Raw genomic sequence first — 22,232 nt, 5'->3', positions numbered from 1 at the left:
ACACCATAAATAGTGTATGAAATTATCTTCAAGCCATATATATAAGGTGTATATGCAACATAAATAAATTTTTGTGTTTAAACTTGGGTCCCATCCCCAGGATATCTCATTATGTACATACAAATACTCTAAAATCCAAAACAATTACAAACACTTCTTATCCCAAGCATTTCAGGTAAATGATACTCAACTTATAATAATTCCAGTCAATAGTCTTAAGAAGACATATCTAACTAAAAAGTTAAATGGATAATATGAATAAATACTTATAAAATTAATATTTGCCAAGATAGACACTTAATATTCTTAATGTAAAGGAGATAGAGATAAATATGGTCCTTTGATCTGAGAAGGCTTCAGTGAAGGAGACAATGGACAGAATACCTATGAACACAAATGTCTCCAAGCAGCTAAGCCATTTCTACATTTCAATAAATTTCACTATTGTTACTTACACACACCCAAAAAAAATCCCTATTCTTTATAAAAGAAAAAATGGGAATAAAAGATTAAAACATAATTAAGTATAGTAATTTAACATTAATAGAAACAAATATTAGGATATTAGTAAATTGAGTGCCTGCAATCTGGCAGGAGACTGAAAATGGCAAATCATTCCATCAATACACTTTAAATGATACAAAAAATAGTACAATTTTTCAAGAATACTTCCAACTTTTAAACCTGTCTGATTAACTAAGCCTATATTACGTTCTGCAACTTGATTTGAAGCTTTGCATGACTTCCCCCATAATATGTAAGGTATTTTAAGAGTAGGGAGAGAAACAGATGATAGAAAAGGTGGATACATGGGTCATGATAGAAATGTTAACTTTGGATTATAGTATGTGCTAACCTACTGCAGCAAGTCAAGGTGAAAGTGTTAGAAGGAAGAGGTCAGAGGAAATGTGTTAGTATATATCACTGGGAAAGGTTTTTCAGGATGAGTGAAAGGAATATAAGAATGTACATCAGTTTATTTGTTTAGAAGGTACCAAAAAATGACTACCTGAGAAAGCATGGAGATTTCAATTTCAATATAACCTCAAAGTGTTAGATGAGAAAACATGGTATCTTCAAATAGGCACTTGGGACTGGGAAATAATAAAACGAAGTTGAATAGCTGATTTTCCTAAAGCAGTCACTGTAAATTCTCATTTGTTTGTTTGCTTTTTGTTTTTTGTACTACTGGGGATTAAACCAAGGTCTCATGCAGACTAGGCAAGCACTCCACTGAGCTACACTCCCTGCCTTTTTTACTTTTTATTTTGAGATAGGCTCACTAAATTGTCCAGGCTGACCTAAACTTATGATACTCCTGCCTCAGCCTCCCAAGTCACTGGGATTATGGACATATGACACATGCCCAGCTCTTTTTCCCATTTTAAAGATGAAGGGAAATGTGAAGCTAAACTGAGAAACTATTCTAACCTTGCATAACTAGTAAATGATGAAAACAAAAAGGGAATCCAGATTTGTCTTTCCATGGCTCACCCTTTCTAGTACTATATACTATCTAAATATCAGATGAGGGCTAGGGATATAGCTCAGTGGTAGAGCACTTGCCTTACATATGCAGGGGCCTAGATTTAATCCACAGTACCCTTCCTCAAAATATTCACATGCAATTCAGAATGTTTTTATTACTTAAAGTTTTTTATGATTTGAGAGTTGTATTTATAATCACTACAAATGTACCCAAGATATTTACATCAAATGAATGTAACAAGTGAAAAAGAAATCAAAGTTGGCTGTGGGGAAAAAAAAAAAAAAAAACTAACAGAATCAGCTGTATCGGGTACTTATTTTAGGTTCTCAAAGGGACTAAGTACTAAGTACATTTTTTCAGTTTCAGAATAGGAAGACCCACAGTATTACCCAGGCCAACTTGAGTAACACAAGAGAGAGAAGGAAAAAAGCTAAGGTGAACTTTTCAATCTATACCTTTCCTGAACCATGCTCTATGGAACCTACAGTTTGTCCCTAATGTTCCCCTAGTTCTCTTTGGGCACCCTGACTTTGTTTTCCTGACTTAATCTGATTACATACACTCTAAGCACTTGGAATATTACACTAAATATCTGTCCCATATTTTCTAGCCTACTAAATGAATCCTAGAGTTCTTCCTTTTGTAGGTTTAATTATTTATTTTGCATTATTCATCCTACAAATCCCCTATTTATTATCTGACAATCATAGTTATTAGATTTCTCATTAAGCAGTGGGAAATGGCTCTTGAGTACTTTTCCCCTAAATACCCACCACTATTTCTACCCTCTTTCTTAGAAATAAACCTATTCATTCCACTACAGTTTGAAATGGGTAATCTTGGCTATTTGAGGTCCAAAGGGAAAACGACAGAAAATGAAAACAGGACTACCAGAAAGTCCTAAAAGAAACTGAGTCAAACTGATCCACAACCATCCATAAGTTATATGTATGCCTATATGTAAAGAAATCTTGTAACCAGGAAGACAAATGAGAAAGGAACATCAAAAATTCTTTTTAACTCATATCCTTACCTTGGCTCTCAGTTCCGAAGGGCAATGATTCATTAAAATATTTGGGAGAAGGCAGGCAAAGTTATGTACAATCTGTAACTGCTAACCCCCAACACAAACACACATACCATGCACACCTGGAAAATCACATTAGGTGAGCCCTAATATGCTGCTTCTGTGAGAGGATTCAGGACCCATCCTGCTCTAGTCATTCCTGTCCTAAATTTCTCCAAGGGACAGACACTTCACATAATTCTACAAAACTCTCATGAACAACAAGAGGTGGGTTGGGAAAGGAGGACAAATAAGACATACATCTTAAAAAAGAGAAAGGAGAATTCATCACAAAAGGAACTTTAGAAGCTCCCATGGCTCTCCAAGAAAACAAATATTCCTAACATCCTTACCAGTAAACAACATCCAGTGGTGCAAAGTAATTTTTCATTATCAGGTCAGCAAAGTAAGCTTCGGTTTCCCGGCAGGCAGTTCCATTTCCAATCACCACTGTGCTGCAGCTTCAAGGCAGAAACAGAATGAGAAACTGGATGAGTTCAAGGCATGCTCTGAAATCAACCAGAGAAAATGTACAGAATGCACAAATATTATTCTACACTGCTCTTAATCTCTCATATATCCAAGCAACCTCTCCATTGTTTCAAAGAAAAATAGACATGCAGTTTAAAAGATACTGCCCTTGCATTTGGTATAGATGGCAGTGAAAAAACAGTTTATTGTCATACAATGTCAAGAAGAATCAGTCAGCTTTCTTCCCATCAACAGGAATCAAAATTAAATGGCAGTAGGTTAAAGCTGGGGCATTCTAAGCCGTAATAAAGAAAATATGGCTGAATTATGTTGTCATAATTTCTGAACATTCTTAACTAAAACTATGACCATTCCTCAGAGAACAAAAGGAGAATGGAAAGGAAGGAAGAAAGGAAAAGAAGACAGGGGAAGAAGACTGGCCAAAGATAAGAAATAAATGCTCACTTTTGGCAACATCACCACCTCTTATTTGTGAAAGAGAGAGGAAGCAGCACTTGTCAGGAGTCCCCATATGCAGTTCTCCAGAAGTTTGCCCCAGCATTGTTTTACAAGCCTCCCTCTCTCTCACCAAGGCACCTCCCTTGATCCCTCCCTATTTTAGGTTTCAAAGGAATCTCTTGCTGGGCCAGTGAAGTACTGAAAAGATTACTTATTTTCATACTTGAAATTCAGCAAAAGCCTCTTTATTTTCTCAGCCTCTCTGAAGCCTTGTCCACAATGCAAGTAAACCACATCAGTATGAAGTATCTGACCTTAAAAGAAAATGGAAAAAATAAATAAATAAAAAGCCATTTTGTTGTAAGAAATTACAAAATATAACACCAGTGTTGTGATTAAGCCAGTTGTAAGAGAAAAGGCTTGTCTTTTCAAATGCAATCTAAATCATTCATTTTCACTTCTCCCTAAGACCTCTGAAAAACTGTTTCTTTCAAAGTAACATGGATTGTAACAATCCCTACACTTATTTTGTTATACAAAACAGTTAATGTTAACAAATTAGTAAAAACTAACATTTACTGAATACTCACTACATAGTAAACACTGTTGTAATACTATTCTTTTTCTTCTTTTTAGTTGTAGACATATGAATTTGTTTCCTAATAAAAATCTTTGTGTTATATATTTAAGAATTGCACTTTTCTACACTATAATACACAGAAAATATTTTATTTCTAATAAAAAATATTTTTTTAATTAAAACTTCATGCAGATTTGAGTGTAATCACCTAATACAAATAAGTGACCTAAGTAAACAATGTTTTCCTAACAAGGAGGTTAAGAAAACAACAGAATAATTTCAAAAGAAAGCAGAAGATAGGAAATAATAAAGTTAAAAACAGAAATTAATGAAATAGAAAAAAAACAACACAAAGGAGCAACAAAATTATTTTTTAAAAAATACTTTTAACAGCCAGGCGTGTAATCCTGTAACAGGTGTAACTCCTGTAATCCCTAGCTGGTAAAGGTGAGGCAGGAGGATCGCAAGTTCAAAGCCAGTCTCAGCAATGGCGAGGTGCTAAGCAACTCAGCTAGACCCTGTCTCTAATAAAAATACAAAATAGGGCTGGGGATGTGGCTCAATGATCGAGTGCTCCTGAGTACAATCCCCAGTACCAAAAAAAAAAAAAAATACTTTTAGCAATTAACAATCAAGAAAAATCAAAGAATCTTCTTTTAATTATAAATAAATATAAATTATTATATTAGAAATAATTTTATTATATTTAAGTTATAAATATAACTATAAATATATTACAAATTATAAAATATTTTCAAATAGGCACTTGGAACTGGCAAATAATAAAGTGAAGAGCTGATTTTCCTAAGGCAGTCGGTGTAAAATTCTTTTTTGGTTGTTTTTTGGTTTTTGCAGGACAAATAAATTATATTTTAAAATGATTTCATAAATTATAATAGAAATGAAAACAGACTATAGAATATAAAAATGAAAATACAGAATATATGAGACATATTATCTATCTATAGCTATATATATAGAAATGAAAAGAGAATATAGAGTATAGAAATGAAAAAAAGCTGTAATTAGAAATGGAGCAGATTAAAAAGAAACAGATTTAAATAATAGTATGTATGTAAATAATAGTATGTAGTATTTTGATTAAATGATGAAATGGATAATTCTTAGAAAAATCTTACCAATGAAGATTGAGGATAAGTCCTATATCTACATGTTAAAAATTTTCAAAAGAATTATCCTATAAGCAATACAAGACTGAAAACTTGATTTACCAACATATCCAAAAGAAAGAATCATGACCAAGTTGAATTTAACTAAGGAAAGTGTAATTTGACATTTTTTGAAAAAAATCTGAATAATAAACTTCATCACAGTTAACACAGCAAAAGATGAAAGCCACATGATGAATCAGTAGTTGAAGAAAAAAATTGATAAAACAGACTTCCCATTTATTATAAAAACGAACAGCACCAAAAGACAACTAAGGGGGCTGGAGTTGTTGTGCATCAGTGTTAGAGTGCTTGCCTAGCACGTGTGAGGCACTGGGTTCCATCCTCAGCACCACATAAGAAAACAAAACAAATAAAGTTATAAAAAAAAATCATGTTTAAAAAAGAAGACAACTAGGAATAAAAAACAAAAACCCCATGAGTGCATCTATAATAAACGTAAGAAAACATCTTCACAAAACCCAAAACTGAGCAGATGGGTACAATGCACTGACAGCTAAGACCTACGCACATAAGCATCTGTGTGGGAGGAAGCAGAGAGAATAGAAAATGTGATGATCCTCTGAACAGAAGAATCCCAAAATGTCAAAAAGTACTTCCCTAGAAAACACAAGTTAGTGCAGAGTTTATGCTAAGTGAAGCTAGCCAATCCCTAAAACACAAATGCCAAATGTCTTCTTTGATATAATGAGAGCAACTAAGAACAGAGCAGGGAGGAAGAGCAGGAGGAAAAGATTAACATTAAACAGAGACATGAGGTGGAAGGGAAAGGGAGAGAAAAGGGAAATTGCATGGAAATGGAAGGAGACCCTCATTGTTATACAAAATTACATACAAGAGGTTGTGAGGGGAATGGGAAAAAAAACAAGGAGTAAAATGAATTACAGTAGATGGGGTAGAGAGAGAAGATGGGAGGGGAGGGGAGGGGGGATAGTAGAGGATAGGAAAGGTAGCAGAATACAACAGTTACTAATATGGCATTATGTAAAAATGTGGATGTGTAACCAATGTGATTCTGCAATCTGTATTTGGGGTAAAAATGGGAGTTCATAACCCACTTGAATCTAATGTATGAAATATGATATGTCAAGAGCTTTGTAATGTTTTGAACAACCAATAAAAAAGAATAAAATAAAAAAAAAAGAAAACACAAGTTAGAAAGTTCTAAGAACAGTTAGAAATGCTAGAGCTTTAAAAACCTCCAAGGGAAATTCATGCAAACACACAAACACACACACACACACACACACACACACACACGCATATCATAAGAAAACTTCTGAAAATCACAGAGAAAATCTTAGCAACCAGGGGAGAAAGACATATTACTTTCAAAAAGAACAATAATAAGTTTTTGGCTAAATTCTCAACAGAAAATATGATGCCAGAAAAAATAAAATAAAAATAGAATGACATCTTTAAGTAACAACCAATCTTGAATTCTACACCCATCAAAAATATTTTTCAAAAGTGAAGGCAAGAAGGCTGGGGTTGTGGCTCAGTGGTAAAGCACTTGCCTAGCATATGTGAGGCACTGGGTTCAATCCTTGACACCACATAAAAATAAATAAAATAAATAAAGATCCATCAACAACTAATAAAAAAAATTTTTCAAAGTGAAGGCAAAAGACACTTTTTCAGATGAATAAAAACTGAGACAATTTCTCATCATCTGACCCACATAAAAACTAATAGCATAAGATTTTCATGTCTGCCCCCTATGCAAAATGTGCTCAACTGCAAACACAGAAATGCAGAAAAAAATGAAAAGTATTAGAAAAGGTAAATATATGAGTGAATATGAAAACAATATTAGCTGGCAAATCAAAAGTGTCTTTTGGTGCTTAAAACATATAGAAATAAAATGCATCAAATATAACTACGTCAAACAAGTTGATGAAGGATGATAGTGTTCAAGTTCGAGCCTTGTTAATCCTCAGTTCTCTACTGAGAAATAGGGAAGGAGGTAAATGATGGTCATATGTTGAAGGCTTTGATCAACAAATAAAGAGAAATATGAAGTTTGATTCTCTGGTTCTCATATCCCTATGAGAAAACCATTTGCTAAGCCTCAAAAATTCACATTATTTCCAAATCCTCATGAAATCTATAAAGTAAAACTTAACAACAGACCAAACAACTTTTATATAAAAAGCTGAAAGAGAACTTACTGGTAGGAGAAATTATAGCTAATTTGCAACCATGTTTGTAACCAGGATCCACTCCCATCAAGGTGCGGCCTGGAACAGGGCTTGTTAAAAGAAGCTGACGAAGATTCCGTCCAAACATCATTACTGATTCCTTCTCTGCATCTGATGTCAGTTTGGCTCTTCAGAAATAAAAAATAAATAAATGAATGAGTGTGTGAATAAATAAATAAATGGAAAGGGAAAAAGTACAGGGATTATTTTGTACAGTTATTCCTCACAGGAACATTCCCTATAACAAAATAAGTTAAAAAGAAAAACATCACATACAAAAATTAGATTGGGTCTATTTTTGTTAGTCACAGTAATATATAATACCACAAAAATTTTGAAGCAATCTTTATGAGTTTGTCATACCTACCTTCCTTCTCTGTCTGCTCTTTGCTATATACAAAAGTAATATGATTAGAGGTGTATATATCACTTCTCAGCCTTTTAGCTAAGATAAAGTGTAGATATGCATATATGTGAGAAAAAAATGTATAAAGACTTGCATGTCATGTGGGAGTCAAATTAAAGTTTATCAAATTTTGAAAAATATAGACACAAAAATTAGAGTAACAAATTATTGAAACACAGATAGCTCCAATAACATTTAATTTTATACATTTACCTTTAAATATCCCAGTCATCTTCTCTACTCTATTCTCCACATCTACCCCTTTGTCATTCTCAGTGTCATGACATTACCATAGATACTAATAGCCAGTCCAGAATCATGCCTCATATAAATAATTTCAGTTTTATGCAGAGAAGTTATTTTTTTAAGTGTGCTTTTAGGCACAATCTATGATAAAAATGTCCATTATGGCTTAAAATCATTTGGAGACCAAATTTTATTCCATTGACCTACTTAATAGAAGCTCTCCACATACTGTCTCCTGAAATTCTTAAGAATTTATAGAGTATAACTTCTCTTAGACTATGTGAACTACACATGCTATTGACCACAAGAAAACTGAACATATAAAAGTCATCAAAGCACATTTCATATCAGTGCTGAAGCAGAATATGTTACAGTTATAAAAGAGGCACACAGCTAACTAATGTTAGTGTCTCTGGTTTAATTCACTTTCTAAAGATTTCTCCATTTTCTCTAAACATTTCATTATCATTCTCTCTAAATTCAGCCAAACAAGAGAAGAAGTATCTTTCCAAATATTTCTATATCTACACTTTTACTTTATTCATTGGATGAACATTTGTTAACAGTCTTACAGAAGGTACCATGATTGGTATAAGCCAAAAAGACAAGATTCTCTGCCCTGATTTTCACTGTGCAGTGGAAAAAAACAGAAAAAATACACAGGCAAGTTTAAAACAATGGTTAAGTGCTAACATAACAGGAATGCCTAGGAAGGACAGCTGAACTAGGTAAGCTCAGGTAAATCAAGAGGAAACGGAGAAGAAAGAAAGGGAAATGACTCATAGAAAAGGTGGGTAATTTTGTAAGCCACAGAGTGAACATATAAAAGCTCTAGAAGAAAGAAAAACCCAGATCACACAGGGTCATGTATGTTCTTCTGACCAACTTGGGTTTTATCCTGGAGACAAAGAAGATACACTGGAGGACTGTAAGTAGACAAGCATAAAATAATGAGATGGGGATTTTAAAATGGCAATGTGGAATCTATGTTGGAAAAGATAGAAGACAGTAACTATCTATGACACTAGTACAGTAATCCAGACAAGAAATGATGATGCATTGAACTAAGACAGTAACCATGGACATAAAGAGAAGGAACAATGCATGATACAGTACAAGATGGTAAAACACTTCTTGATAACTGACAAGGTAGAAATGATAAATAAAGTAGATACGAAAAATGCCACATGGATGAATGATCATGACAGTCATGGAAATAAGAAATGCAGAAGCAGTTTATGCATAGGATATAGTCAACTGAATAAAATGACTACAAAATAACATAGTCTTAATGGTCTCTTTTAATTCACACACAGGTGGAGAAAACTATGGCTAACAATGGGTATCTCTAGCGAAATTATGTTTCCCCCCTTTTGTACTTTACTGATGCTTTCAATTTTCCTATAGTTGGGACAAAGTTTTTTTCTTTTTTTTTTTCAGTTTTCAGTGGACACAATATCTTTATTTTATTTTTATGTGGTGCTGAGAATCGAACCCAGCGCCCCGCAATATGCCAGGTGAGCACGTTACCACTTCAGCCACACCCCAGCCCCAAAGTTCTTTTTAATTAGAAAAATAAAGTACTGTGGTATGTATACACAATGAAATATTACTCAGCATAAAGAAGAAGGGTGGGCAGGGGGCCCACTGGAGGCGGGTGGAGGTTCACCAAATTGGGCAAGGGGGGGAATGGAAGGAAAGGAAGGAGGACGGGAATGGGAAAGACTGTAGAATGAATTAGACATAACTTTCCTTTGTTCATATATGAATACATGACCAGTGTAACTCCACATCATGTACAACCACAATAATGGAAGTTATACTCTATGTATGTATAATATGTCAAAATGCATTCTACTTTCATGTATAACTAAAAATAACAACTAAAAAGAAAAATAAAGTATTTTTCTTCATTAAAAAGAAAAGTAAAACTGACTGGGACTGCCTTCCTCAACTGCTGTTCATGGAAATATATCTATCAAGACACATCTCCAGACAATGTCTGCAAACTAACTTAAGAACTGAAAAAAGATGTACTGTTTTAACCAAAGGTATTTTAGAAAAAGAGAAGGAAAGTCCTTGTGATTTCTCACTTCTAGATTATATGTTAGACACTCCTGCACCAATTGTTTATATTCAATCTGAACAAAATTATTCCACAGTCACCCAAATCAAATAGATGCAGAAATGTCAAAAGTGCCACTGGACATAACATGCATAATGAAAAAAAAATAAGTTAATGACAACTATATAAAAGGAATTACATTTTTAAATAAGATAATTTTTTCTTCACTAAGGACAGAATTTCCTATCTTTAAATTTTATGCCCTATCACCAAAAGCAAGAGATGTTGCACAACATAAATTTGAAACAGAATTTCAAAACGAACACTATTGTTAGGGGACTTCTCAACTAAAAAGGCTGAAACAAGAAACTGAATGTCACTGATAAAAAGAAACTGAGCAAGAGAGCTATGTGTCATTAAGAGTACCTGCTCATTCAATACCCTGAACTCAATGGTAATGTCAAGCAAAAGAAAAATAGACAAATAGTATATAGTCTGCTAGAAATTCTAGTAAGGTCGATGAGATGGTTAGAAATCGAAATTTCCAAGTAGTCCTTGCTGAAACTTCGAAAAAAGTGAGAATGAAATAAATCTATCCCACTTAGGAAAGACCATATGAGAGAATGGCTAGTTTTTAAAGACTGACTACCAGGACAAAGGCTGGAGAAAATGGAAGTGGAGGGGGTTTGCCTCCCTACATTTCTTTTCTTTCCATCTTCTCATCTAAAACAATCCGCACCCCATTTTTTTTTGTAGTTTTCATCTTTATTGCTCTTAGAACTTCTATTAGTCCCTTTAAGTGGCTATTTTAATAATGTCCTGATATTTGCTCATCATTGCTGATAACATTTCATCCAAACACTTCCGCTTTAGAGAATAAAATATATGTAACAGCTTTCCTTCTTCACAGTAATAAATTCATCATGTCCTGCTTATGCTTTCTTTGGCTCTCTTAACTCTAAAAAATGACTACACGTAACTTCTCCATTAACTTCTCAGTTTGTTTCTTCCAAACCAAATCTCAAATCAATAAAACCATTTATGTGGCTTGGTTGTCAAAATGCAAGACTATTATTCCAGAATATACTTTTCAAGCTGGACTACATAAGTGGTCCAGCTTGAAAAGTATATCACAATTAACAACAAAGTTTTAAGACTTATGCATAAGGCATGTACAGATTGCAATCAAGGCTTAAACTTAAGACTTTGTGATTCTAAGTTCTTTGGCTTTGTGACTCAATCAACAAATACTTATTATATGCTTTAACAGTACAATGCAAAATAAATAGCACACAAAATGAAGCAAGACAAAATACAAACCTGAACTCTCTACAAAGGAGAGGATAAATAAGGCGTTTAAAGGAATCATCCAGTGAATTACGTAAAATCTTCATTAATTCTGGCCTTGCAAAGCCACGTGGTCTCCACCTGCAAAAAGAAAGCCCATACTAAACCTGATGTGACAATAACGAGACCATGAAAGGACACCTGGAAGAAAGAAGTGTGAAATAGACAAGGGGAAGAAAAGCCTTTATTAAAGCAAAAGTAACATAATCTGTAAGGAGAGGCTGTGGTGTCTGGAACTTGTTACTATGACATCTGGACGTTTTATTTTTAAAAACCTATTAACTACAGTTAGACATAAAACTTAAAGGGGAAAAAAATCTGCTGGGAAGAGTCATCAAAGCATTATTAGTAATAACTAAAATATCAAGATACAAGAAAGTCACCAAAAAATTATTACTGTGGACTAACAGTACTGCTATGAACTGAACAGTGCCCCTCCCCAAATTCATATATTGAAGCCCTTGTCTCTATTGTGATGGCATCTAGAGATGGGGCCTTTTGGAGATAATTAGCTTCAGATGAGGTCATGACACCAGAGACCTTGCTCTCTTTCTCTGGGTCTCTACTATGTGATGACACAGGGAGAAGGTGACTGTCAAACAAGAAGAACACCCCTCTTTCCTACCCCCACAGGAAGTGACTCAATTCCTTATTTTGGATTTACTAGCCTCAGGAACTGTGAGAAAATAAATTTTTGTTCTGTAAGACACACAGTCTGTACCACACTGTCATGGCAATAAAACAGGGCTGGGGATATAGCTCAGTTGGTAGAGGGCTTGCCTTGCATGCAAAAGGCCTGGGTTCTAATCCCCAGCACCACAAAAACAAAAAAACGCTAAGACAATCACTGATTCTTCTATTACCTTTTCTTTATCTCTTCATGAGAATTAAAGGAGACTGAGCAAAGGAGAAACTGAACCTCACCTCTAGTCATTCATTTTTTTTTTTAAGTATTTTTCTAGTTGCCAATGGACCTTTGTTTTATTTATTTATATGTGGTGCTGAGAACCAAACCCAGTGCCTCACCCATGCTACACAAGCGCTCTATCACTGAACCACAACCCCAGCCCTGGATATTCTTGAGTAGAACTCAGGCCATGCTGCTCTACTGGGGACACATATACCCATACTGAAGAATGTGAAGGCCATAGAACTAACTGTTAGTGGACACTGAAGAAAGAATGAAGAAAAAAAAAACGCAAACTAAAAAGGACAATTTTAGTCCTACCCTTTCTGTGTTTCCATCCACCTACAGCATTTCTGCCCTTGCCCTTCAATGGCTCTTGAACAGACTCCATTAACAAAATATAAATGTTTTCTAGTCATCCATTAATACATGTCAAAGGTCCTCTCATCTCTGTTAATCATCTCAGGCAAGGAAATGAACTCAGTTTAAGCAAGCAAACGCACAAGCCTTTACTCTGTTACATACCAAAGGTTATGTGTTAGCAAATAACTAAATTCCTTCCATAGAGGGTAACATACTTGAATTACAAATAATTTTGTTTTTTAATTTCAATGAAAGTGCTTTTAGGCAGGATGTATATTTTCTTCTTTCTATCTAAATCTTCACTATTCCCCACTGTCACCTTTATCTGAGGACATGAGGGGTGGGGAGGAGGAGGACAAGAATTAGCCAAAAGTCTTGCTTTCACTGGCCTTTTTTTAAAAAAGGATAGTATGATAAATGCAAATACTAGAAATATGCAAAAATAAAGGTATAGAGCTCAAAAGTAGCGGTGATAGCAGTACAACATATTTAATGAAAACCAAGATTTGAAGCAGATTATCTCTGTTTAAATTCCATTTTACTACTTTCTTGGGAGACTTACTTAACCATGTCTGCTATTTCTCATTTATAAAATGGGAGTAATAATCATATTTAATTCAGTGATGTGAGTTAATATGTAAAGGACTTATAAGTTTTTTGGCACATTCTATTTAAGCACTTGCTGCTGCTGCTGCTGCTGCTGCTGCTACCATCATTGTTAATTTGGAGAATTCAACATCAAGAAAAGGTTCCCAGAAAAACACTTCAGATGGGTTTTAAAAATGAATTGTGGCTTACCTGGTAAGGCAAAGGAATATGATCATTCTGAGAAGAAACCACAGCATACTGGAAAGCTCAGAGGCAAGAAAGAACATCATAGATTCAAGTAACTACAAATATATTAGTATGGCTAGGGCATAAACTGGCAGGATAAAGTCAAAGGAAGAAGAGGCTAGACTACACGGCAGTGGAAAGATTATAAATGGTCTTATATACCATGCTATAGAGACTGGCTAGTTGAGAGAGGAAACACAGTCCTAGGTCATGGGATAATATGCTATGAAGACAGTGCTTAGAGGCAGGAAGACAAATGAAGTGATTTTTTTTTTTTAAATTAGTATAGCTGATGTCTACTAAGGTTATTCCCTTAAGCCTCCAATAAAGATTTCCCTACTACTTGCAGGAAATAGCCAGAAATCCTACTATTACCTTTGCATATCCTCTTGAAGCCCCCCAGTGATCTTTTTCAAACCTCAAAATCGTCCCTTGGTTTAGACTGCTAGGCTCTCCTCCCTAGAAGAGTGCTGTGGGTCTATTTTATTCTTAAAGATGTATCAGTTATTTCCATTCAGTTGACCTTCAAACCACTGGACCCAGCCCTGAAACATAGCAGCTAAACTAATATCCAGCATTACAGAAACTCCTTTTGGTTCCTTACACAATAATAATTTATGCTCCTTCCCTAGCTTCCTAGAAGCTATTCACAGAAATTAGCATAAGGGACTTGAAACAGTATGGTGAATTCACAGACTTTATTACTTACTATATCCTTAAAGCAATACAAAATGTTTACCTTACAGAATATTATCTCAAAACCTGAGTCTTCCATCACTCAACAAATAAATACCTCTGAATAAAACTGAAGGACCTCATCTAAACCAAATTCTACAATATGAAACATATGTCTTATGAGATATGCACAATAAAGCAAAAATATAAGGCAGGAACCACAAACTCAACTGCCTGCAAGGGCCAGGAGAGTACTATAAACAACTGAAAAGATCTGTGACCTAAACTGTATGTTTTTGACAGAGACATGCTTTGTCCACCCATTGCACAAAAAAATATTCTCTACTTTGGCAAAGAAATACACTCTGCTTGTTTCTTATACCTAAGATAAAGACAGGCTCTCTCCATTTAGGTTTCATTTTTCCACATTTAAAAAAGAACTGGATCAGGAGATAGTTCTTAAAACCACTGAACAAAAAATAGTACAATTTTAAACAATAGAAATTTACTCATCAGATAAAAGACAAGCGAGCTCAAACTTACAAATCCTGGTCACTGTACAGTCCAAGTCATGAACAGGGAAGCGCTGAGATCATTCCCTCACATATGTTTTTATTTAAAGAGCAAATGCAGAAACTAATGGAGTTTTCACAAACATAACTATTACAGCACGTGACAAGATTAGAAATCCTCTTCATATTTATCCTCTTGAACTAGCAACATATAATTATAAATTATGAATTGTTCAGTTTTGAATTTAGACCTAGGATTTTTTTTATACTAAGACAGTAGTATTAAATTCTTCCTTGTTATTCTAATTAACTTAGATAATAACAAGATTTCCATTCAACTCACTCTCTGCCCTAATCATATAGAACTTTATATATTCATAGCATAGTAAGTGATACCATCATCTATCTGCTTGCCCTGCCATACAAATGCCATGCTTCACTTCACCTCTCCCTAATCAATCCATCCACCATTTAATCCAATGATTTCTCCTACCTCTGTAGACTCTACATCCTAAACATTGCTCGAATCTGTTTATTTCCTATTGTTATTACCCTAGTTCAAAGCTACCACATCTACTCTTAGTTCCTCTCAAATAATTTTCTATGTTGCAGCCAGACTGATTGTAAAATGCAATCTGATCATGACACTTCTCTGTTTAAAACCTTTATTAGTTTCCTACTACACTTAAGATAAAAAAAAAAAAAAATCTTTAGTATACTTAGAAAGCTATGTATGACCTGGCCCACACTGATCTCAAGTCTCACTTCATGCTGCCTCTACTCCCATTCCTATCTCTGACCTACATACATGCCAGGCCAAATAGAGTTCTATGACACAAACTCTTACAGGTACTCTCTACTTCTATTCAGTGTCACCCTTACTAAACTACATGGTCTTCAAGGACAGACAGTGTATTTTTCAAGTTTCCAGGTGGATCTCCAACGTCTAATACATACTTGAGTGGATAAGTATATGAGGGAGAGTGGGAAAAGAAGTAGAGAGAAAAAATAAAAAAAGAAAAAGAAAAAAATTCATTAGGCAAGCATGTCTAGCCATTCAAATGTGTTCTAGAAAAGAAAAAATTCCTTGAGAATAGTCCCATAGTTCCCAGAGAAGTGTTTCAGCTCTTGGAATTATCTACATAGAAAAAAAAAAACCTTTCGATTAGAAATTATATTACTGGACTAGGGTTGAAGCTCAGTTGGTAGAGCCTTGAATGTGTATATATAGTATATCTACATTTCAGATATACTATATACAATATGATGGGGTTTTTTATCTTTTTATATTTTGATCTTCAGCACCACATAAAAACAAATAAATAAAATAAAAGTACTGTGTCTGTCTACAACTAAAAAAATATTTTTAAGGCCGGGCCCAGTGGTACATGCCTGTAATGCTAGCAGCTCGGGAGGCTGAAGCAGGAGGATTGTGAGTTCAAAGCCAGCCTTAGCAACAGTAAGGGACTAAGCAACGCAGTGAGACCCTGTCTCTAAACAAAATACAAAAATAGGGCTGGGGATGTGGCTCAGTGGTTACAGTGGTCAATCTCTAGTACCATTATGTTACTATACTATAGCTACATAATATGTCATATTGTAGGTTAAATAATATTACCAATTATTTAACTGGGAAAGGAGATCCTTTTTTTGGAAAGAGTATAATTAAAAGCACAATACCAGCCAGGAACAGTAGAACACACTTGTAATCCCAGCAACTTAAGAGGTTGAGGCAGGAAAATCACAGTTTGAGGCCACCCTCAGCAACTGAGGGAGATCCTAAACAACTTAGCAAGACACTCCATCACAAAATTTAAAAAATTTTTTAAAGGGCAGGGCATGTAGCACAGTGGTAAAGCAGACAGACCTAGGTTCAATCCCCTCTACCAAAACAAAACAAAACACCACAGTACAAGGGAAAAACTAAAATCAAATATAGGTAAGCCATGGAAAAAATAATTATATCATTATAAGGAAAACCATCCACTGATATTTACTTAATATAAAGACGGTAGGTTAAAAGTATAACTAATACTTCTTTATTAAGGACTGACTTTGATACAAAGAATTAAGAATATTTTCAGGAAAATAAGCTAGAAGTTGTCCCCAATTTATTGTGACCTCTTTACTAAAACACTTCTAGGAAAGGAATTAGGACCATAATCATATTTGTAATAACAGATACTATCAAAGGCCTATTCAACACCATGTATAAGCTACAAAAATTACATGGAATATCACTTCATTCTTTTCAATTTATGAGGAAGGTATAATTCACTACTTTAAGGACAATGAAATTGAAAATAAAATTAAGTAAAACACCCATAGTAACATGGGTAGGAAGTAATATAACTGTAATTGAAACTCAAACATATCTGTTTTATGTTTTCTAAAAAACCATCTTAGAGTTTGATTATAATTAAAATATATGTTAATGTAATTTCTGAAATATAGTATTTCTTTTAGATATTTATTCTCTTCATTTTTAATGAAATTTATTTATTTATTTACAAAGGAAATAAGCATTCAAAGAAAGTGATAATTACACAGTAAAGTATAAGATAGAAAATTAAAATCTCATACCAAAGCCAAGGAGTAAACCATTTATTATTTTCTCAGGCATTTTCTTATATATACATAGACATATTATCTGTCATTAATGAAATTATAGCATAAATAATTATAAATTACCTTTTTAACCTAATAAGACATGTTTATATCTCAGCTTTTTCTAAAAGCTGCACAAAATTCCATTGTATGGATATGACATAACTGATCAACATTCAAATTACATTTTACTTGGTTAGTATTATTTGGTGGTTCAGCAAGTTAATCCTTTGTGGAACTGCATTGGGCAAACTGGCTTCCAGTGAATTGATACAAGAAGTATGTTGGATGTAGGAGCCATTTACCAAAGTATAGCACATACATTTCTCAAAGAATACTACATCTAACTTTTCAAGTAGTATTCACAGCAAGTTCTCTAAGCTATGTTCACACAGAGATAGCTGCTGATAAGCATATCTAAAATTTAACATTCTAACCAAGCTCCTTTACATCTTTGTATTGGCTTTCTTATTAGTCACATGGTAGCCATAAAATTTGCTGTACCAATCAAATAGATTGATGTGAAGATCAAATATATTTAGAAAAATTAAAAGTCAAGTGTTCTATAAAATGTGTGGCTAGTTTAAATGGTTTCCTTAACAACTAAAAAGGTTAACTAAAAATATGATGTTTAAAAATGTTTAATGTTTATTTCAATCATCCTTAATGTGCAAAGGTTTTTTAGGAAAACCACATACAGTTTGTTTAAAGATTTATATTGTAATATCCTATTAATCACATTTTTGTTTAAATCATCCTTAATGAGTAAAACATTTCAGATATACTATATACAATATGATGGGGTTTTTTATCTTTTTATATTTTTATCTATAGATGGACACAATATCTTTATTTTATTTATTTTTATGTGGTGCTGAGAATCGAACCCAGTGCCTCACACATGCTAGGCAAATACTCTACCACTGAGCCACAATCCCAGCCCCTATATTATGATGTTTTAACCTATTTTTTTCATGAGGGGAAATATGCTCTTTATAAAAGATTCAAATGGTACAGAAAAGTACAGTCATGCATCACTTAATAATGGGGATAAGTTGTAAGAAATGCACCGATAAGTCATTTCATCACAGTGCAGGCCTCTAAGTATGCTTCTGTGAAGCAAGACGGTATAGCCTACTATGCACCTAGGCTATATGGTATTGTCTATTGCCTCTACGTTTTAAACCTATACAGAAGGTTACTTTACTAAACACTTTAGGGAACTATAACAAGATGGTAAGTATCTGTATATGTAAACATAGAGTAATACAGTAAAAATACAGTATAAAGAATTAAAATAAAATAGTATATATGTATAGGGGGCTTACCATGGACCTTGCAGGACTGGAAGTTATTCTCAGTGTCACTGGGGAGTGAATATGAAGGTCTAGGACATTACCGAATACTACCATAGACTTCACTTAAGCTACACTAAATTTATTTTTAAATGTTTTTTCTTCTTTCAGTAATAAATTAACCTTAGCTTACTTACTTTAACTATTTTATTTTACAAACTTTTTTAACTTCTTCGACTCTTTTGATGACACTTAGCTTAAAACATAAACACAGCTGTACAAAAATAATTTTTATATATTCTAATTCTATAAGGCTTTCTTTTTTTCTCTTTTTAAAAATACTTTTTAAACTTTTTTGTTAAAAATCTAAGGAGAAAACATTCAGATTAGCCTAGGCACATCTTGTCCCATAGGAATGTCCTCAGGAACAACAACATGCATAGAGTTTTCACCCTCCATGATACCCTCCATGATAACAATGCCTTCTTCTGGAATACCTCCTGAAGATCTTCTTGAGGAGGCTTCACACTACTCAGATAGGTGTCTATGGTGGTTTCCTTGGTTTGTTTTTTTAATCACAGATTTACTTAGAAGCAGATAATGTACCATTGACTGAAATGTTGTTATGCACTGATGACTGAGTGTAATGAAGTAAATGTTCCTCTCCCAGAAATCATTATTGTTTCTTATGCACCCTCCAGGTATTTTCTATTTAAACATACACAAAACTCATATACTTCGTTTTTTAAATATAGCTGGGCATGGTAACACACAACTGTGATCCCAGCAATTCAGAAATAAGGAGGATCACAAGTTTGAGGCCAGCCTCAGCAACGTGGGTCTCAAACAACTTAGCAAAACCCTATCTCAAAATAAAAAGGGCTTGGGATGTAGCTCAGTGGTAAACTGCCCTGGGTTCAATTCCTCCATACTAAAAAAGAAAAGAAAAACAAAAATAAAAACAAAAGATACAATATACATTGACATTTGCTTTAACAAAAAAAAAAACAACATAATAGACATCTTTCCATATCAGTACATAAAGATATCAGTATGGTATTTTAGAAAGGAAATTCCTTTTTTTGGCGGTCGGGGGGACTGGGGATTGAACACAGGGGCCCTTGACCACTGAACCACATCCTCAGCCCTCTTTTGTATTTTATTTAGAGACAAGGTCTCAATGAATTGCTAGTGCCTCATTTTTTTCTGAGGCTAACTTTGAACTTGTGATCCTCCTGTCTTGGCCTCCTAAGCCGCTAAGATTACAGACATGTGCCAAAACACCCACCTAGTAAGGAAATTCTATAGAAATCTATAAACATACCTGTTTTGGATGCACCACCTACAGAATTCATTCTTCACTCCATCGGAAATGTTGACCTTGACTGTCAATATCTTCAAATTCTCTCCACGATTAATTGCCAAAATCTGAGCACAAATGTATATGGTAAAAATTGATAATCCACAAAATATATAAATGATAAATTTAATCAGTCGAAATTCATGACTAATTGAAACCAATTAGGCAGCTATTTAACCAAGAGCTATTATCAATTATTTATTTTTTAATTTACCAAGAATCCCTGGTTGTATATAAAGTATGTTCACACCAATTCGTGTCTTCATACATGTACTTTGGATAATGATGTCCACTACATTCTACCATCCTTGCTAACACTCTGCCCCCTCCTTTTCCCTCCCACCTCTCTGCTCCATCTAGAGTTTGTCTATTCCTCCCATGATCCCCCTCCCTACCCCACTATGCATCAGCCTCCTTATATCAGAGAAAACATTTGGCATTTGGTTTGGGGGGATTGGCTAACTTCACTTAGCATTATCTCCTTCAACTCCATCCATTACCTGCAAATGCCATTATTTTATTCTCTTTTATTGCTGAGCAATATTCCATTGTGTATATATGACACATTTTTTTTATCCATTCATCTATTGAAAGGCATCTAGGTTGGTTCCACAGTTTAGCTATTGTGAATTGTGCTGCTATAAACATTGATGTGGCTGTGTCCCTGTAGTATGCTGTTTTTAAGTCCTTTGAGTATAGACTGAGGAGAGGGATAGCTGGGCCAAATAGTGTTCCATTCCAGGTTTTCCAAGGACTCTCCATAATGCTTTCCATATTGGCTGCCCCAATTTACAGTCCCAGCAGCAGTGTGTGAGTGTACCTTTTTTCCGACATCCTCGCCAACACTTATTGTTCTTTGTCTTCATAATAGATGCCATTCTGACTGGAGTGAGATGGTATCTTAAGAGTAGTTTTTATTTGCATTTTTCTAATTCCTAGAGATGATGAACATTTTTTCATATATTTGCTGATTGATTGTATATCCTCTTCTGTGACGTATCTGTTCTGGTCCTTGGCCCACTTATTGATTGGGTTATTTGTTTCTTTGGTGCTTAGCTTTTTGAGTTCTTTACCCTAGAGATTAGTGCTCTATCTCATATGTGAGGGGTAAAAACTTGCTTGAGATGCTTATTCCTTTCCCAAGCAACTTATTTCCCTTATCAAGTAAACTACAACATGCTCTTTGAAAGAAAATACAGTACATTGTATTTTGGTACAATGCAATCTCCTTTTCAGATCCTATTGAAATTTTCTGACCATCTGGAGTTGATATATTTTTTATAACTGTGAAAGATAATTTGTGCTAAGATAAATACAAAATGCATAATCCTAAGAGGAATCGTTAATAGTTACTAATTGCTATCATTTACTAGCACTAATTGTAAGGCCCATCTAAGCACTCTGAATACCTTATCTTAAGTATTCCTTAAGTCACCAGTGATGTATTATCTTCAATTGATAATCATTTTTCTGAGACCAACTTTCCCAAATCACAAAGCTAGCAAATAAAACCTGCGACCACAGGCCCAACGGCCCGCCGGCGTGGTAGACACATCACCCCAATTGGAGGAGGGGCAGAGCAGAGCCGCCGCCCGCACCTGCAAGGTAGGCAGACCTGCGACCTACCGGGAGAACAGGACCAGCGACCCGCCGGCGTGGTAGACACATCACCCCAATTGGAGGAAGGTCCCAGCTGCCGCCCACAAGGTAGGCAGACCGGGCGTCCCGGAGAAGGGGCCCGGCAGCACGCCGGCCTAGTTAAAAGATCACCCCAATTGGAGGATGGGCACAGCCGCCGCCTGCGTCTGCAAGGTAGGCAGACCTGCAACCTGGAGAACAGGCCCAGCGGCCTGCCAGCGTGGTAGACAGATCATCCCTATTGGAGGAGGGGCCCAGCCGTTGCCCGTAAGGTAGGCAGACCACGCCACCTGGAGAAGGGGCCCAGTGGCCTGCCGGCGAGATAGACAAATCACCCCAATTGGAGGAGGAGCACAGCTGCCACCCACCACTGCAAGGGAGACTTTGCAACTATACAAGAGCAATATAAATATATAGGGGGAAAATTCAATAACACAACAGTTTCACCAAGCAGAAAGAAACGTGAGCAGTATGAAAAGACAAGGAAAGAAAGGACCACAAGCAATGCAGGTCAACTCAAC

General features: G+C 34.9%; 1 protein-coding gene across 5 annotated transcripts in view; it reads right to left on the bottom strand.

The window, feature by feature from the left end:
• Srbd1 (S1 RNA binding domain 1) overlaps positions 1-22,232 on the bottom strand; it is a 250,085-nt gene that overhangs the window by 143,936 nt on the left and 83,917 nt on the right. For all 5 annotated transcript variants that reach the window (XM_048804452.1, XM_048804449.1, XM_048804450.1 and 2 more), the window contains 5 exons: positions 20,038-20,141; positions 11,494-11,601; positions 7,427-7,584; positions 3,709-3,799; positions 2,909-3,016 (listed from right to left, as the gene is read on the bottom strand). In XM_048804452.1, coding sequence (XP_048660409.1) covers positions 2,909-3,016; positions 3,709-3,799; positions 7,427-7,584; positions 11,494-11,601; positions 20,038-20,141 — 569 coding nt within the window. The remainder of the gene's footprint in view (positions 1-2,908; positions 3,017-3,708; positions 3,800-7,426; positions 7,585-11,493; positions 11,602-20,037; positions 20,142-22,232) is intronic.

Source organism: Marmota marmota, unplaced genomic scaffold, assembly GCF_001458135.2.
Source record: "Marmota marmota marmota unplaced genomic scaffold, marMar, whole genome shotgun sequence".
Classification (NCBI taxonomy): Eukaryota; Metazoa; Chordata; class Mammalia; order Rodentia; family Sciuridae; genus Marmota; species Marmota marmota.
The sequence above is the reverse complement of the archived record's forward strand: the minus strand, read 5'-3'. Positions and strand labels throughout refer to the sequence as shown.